At 42.2% G+C, this 2,500-nt stretch overlaps 1 protein-coding gene across 1 annotated transcript in view; it reads right to left on the bottom strand.

The window, feature by feature from the left end:
* Positions 1-248: 248 nt before the first annotated feature.
* Positions 249-2,500, bottom strand: part of LOC119576469 (arrestin domain-containing protein 3-like) — a 28,426-nt gene continuing 26,174 nt past the window's right edge. Inside the window, exon 7 of the mRNA XM_037924175.1 lies at positions 249-1,616. Within this exon, the coding sequence (XP_037780103.1) occupies positions 1,330-1,616 (287 nt within the window). The 3' untranslated portion in view covers positions 249-1,329. The remainder of the gene's footprint in view (positions 1,617-2,500) is intronic.

Raw genomic sequence — 2,500 nt, 5'->3', positions numbered from 1 at the left:
GAGAGGAGAGGAGAGAGAGAGAGAGAGAGAGAGAGAGAGAGAGAGAGAGAGAGAAGAGAGAGAGAGAGAGAGAGAGAGAGAGAGAGAGAGAAGAGAGAGAGAGAGAGAGAGAGAGAGGGAGAGAGAGAGAGAGAGAGAGAGAGAGAGAGAGAGAAATTGAGAGGAGAGAAAGAGAGAGAGAGAGAGAGAGAGAGAGAGAGAGAGAGAGAGAGAGAGAGGAGAGAGAGAGAGAGAGAGAGAGAGAGAAGATTTGCGACAATGTCTCTCTCTCGTGGGAATTCTGGAACGCGCAAATCTCGGAGACATTTCACAGCATCTCTCAGCATCTTGATTGAAGGTCATAATCTTCATATTTTTCTTCTGTTTCTTCGTAAGTTCTAATCTACGCTGTTTATCAAAAGTACAAAGAGTTTTTTTTTTGTTTTTGTTTTGACTTTATTTATTTTATTTATGTATTTATTTATTTATTTTAGTATTCATAAATAGCTCTCTATGCAAACATGGAAAATAATTGTATATATCACTACGTTACTTATGTGACTATAATCATCATGCTCACGAAAACGCCGTTTGATTGTAAATAATTTTTGTTCTTCACCATCTCTTAAAATGAGGGCGTTTTTTGAGTATTCACTTTTTTTCTAATCATTTTCTTCATATTTTTATTTGCTTTCGTTAAATATGTTTTTTTCTACGGTTAGACATACACAATCGCACATTTCCTAAAGACGAATTCCATGGACACCTTACGCTTAACATCTACTATAATCATTACTGTCTTTAAGTACGTTTCCCACATCCTAAGGTCCCTCGGCATTATTCACCTGCAATAGTATTTTTTCACAGTATATAGGTACACAATACCTCTTCTTTCACTCGCGTAATTCCGGAGTTCAGTATTTTCCATTCTTAATCGTGTGGGACACTGACTCGGAGAAACAGAAAGGTTTTACAGTATAATCGACGTGATACTGTGACGTGGCTATACATATGAGTCTTTATTTGTTTCCTTGCCCGCACTCCGGGAACGAAGTCGGTCCACTGCAGGGAAAATTATTGTCTTTACAAGTCGCCAACCACACGTATATCTTTATTTATTTATTTGTTTTTTACAAAATAGTCCAACAAGGCTATCTCTATCGCCGCTACATATCGACTGGGGCTCCTTCATTCGTCAAAAAAATAATCTCTTTTATATATATTCATATATATATATATATTTTTTTTTTAACTTTTTCCTACATTTCCTTTCTCTCTTTACTTAAACTTTCCACCAACCAACCGTCACACGAAAAAGAACAATCGCCATTCTTAGTATCTCGCTTGGCATCACATGGTCGACGTCTTGTCCCCCGAGTCACCCGCGGAAGCCCTCTTGGCGTTCTTCTTGCCTCCGGCCGCCCCTCCAGCAGGCCCGGTCTCCGCCTTGGGCTCCACCAGCAGCCGGGCGCGGGCGGAGGGCGTGTTGTTGAGCTTGGGGTTGGGGATGCAGGCGTAGACGGGGCGGTAGAGCAGGACCGACTCGGCGTTCTTGTCGACGCCGCCGTCGTAGACTTGGCCCAGCTGGAACTCGGGGCCGATGTACAGGCCGCCCTCCACGTGGTCGCAGCACACGCCTGGGGGAGGAGGAGGGCGTTAGGTGGGCCAATGGGGCCTGGGATACTTATGTTGGGCTACTTTGTAGACTCACTTAGGCTCTGTGGCTAGGCTACTTATGTCAGGGCGCTCTGGAATCTTTTGAAGGCGTTGTTTGGTTTATGGATCATGGTGTTTATGCTGACTTTGTGTATTGGTTGTATTCATAGGCCTATATATATTATATATATATATATATATATATATATATATATATATATATATATATATATATATATATATATATATGTGTGTGTGTGTGTGTGTGTGTGTGTGTGTGTCTATTATATATATGTGCATGTGTGTGTGTTATGAAATAATCCCTAACGCCTGCACCAAAGTGGGTGTTCAATTTAGAGAAAGGAAAAAAAATTAAGAGGAAATGGGGAGGAAAAAGAAGAAAAAAACAGACGAGAAAGAAAGAGCAGGATCGAGTCCAGTTAAGCATAATTACCCGGTAAACGAACTAGTTTTCCCCTCCTTCCCCCTCTCCCCTCCCTCTCCCTCTCCCTCTCTCCCTCAGCGCCCCCCCTCCTCAATCCCCTCCCTTCCCTCCTTCCCCCGCCTCTCCCCCCTCAGATACCCCCCTCCTCCCCTTCTTTACCCCGACAGGACTTAATTAAGAAACAGAGTCCGAATACTCTGCTGCGGCTTCGAAACGAGAGAGCGAATGAGTCCGAATGTGTTTGTGTGGCTAGGACCAAGACGTCTTCTGGTGAAAGGCAATGTATTTGTACCGGAAAAAAAACAAGAAATGTATAAATTAGTTGGCACACACACACACACACACACACATACACACACACTCACCCAAAGACATACACACAAATATATATATATATATATATATATATATATATATATA

The sequence above is a fragment of the Penaeus monodon genome, chromosome 8 (genome assembly GCF_015228065.2).
Source record: "Penaeus monodon isolate SGIC_2016 chromosome 8, NSTDA_Pmon_1, whole genome shotgun sequence".
In the NCBI taxonomy this organism is placed as follows: Eukaryota; Metazoa; Arthropoda; class Malacostraca; order Decapoda; family Penaeidae; genus Penaeus; species Penaeus monodon.
This window is presented reverse-complemented; position numbering and strand designations above follow the sequence as displayed.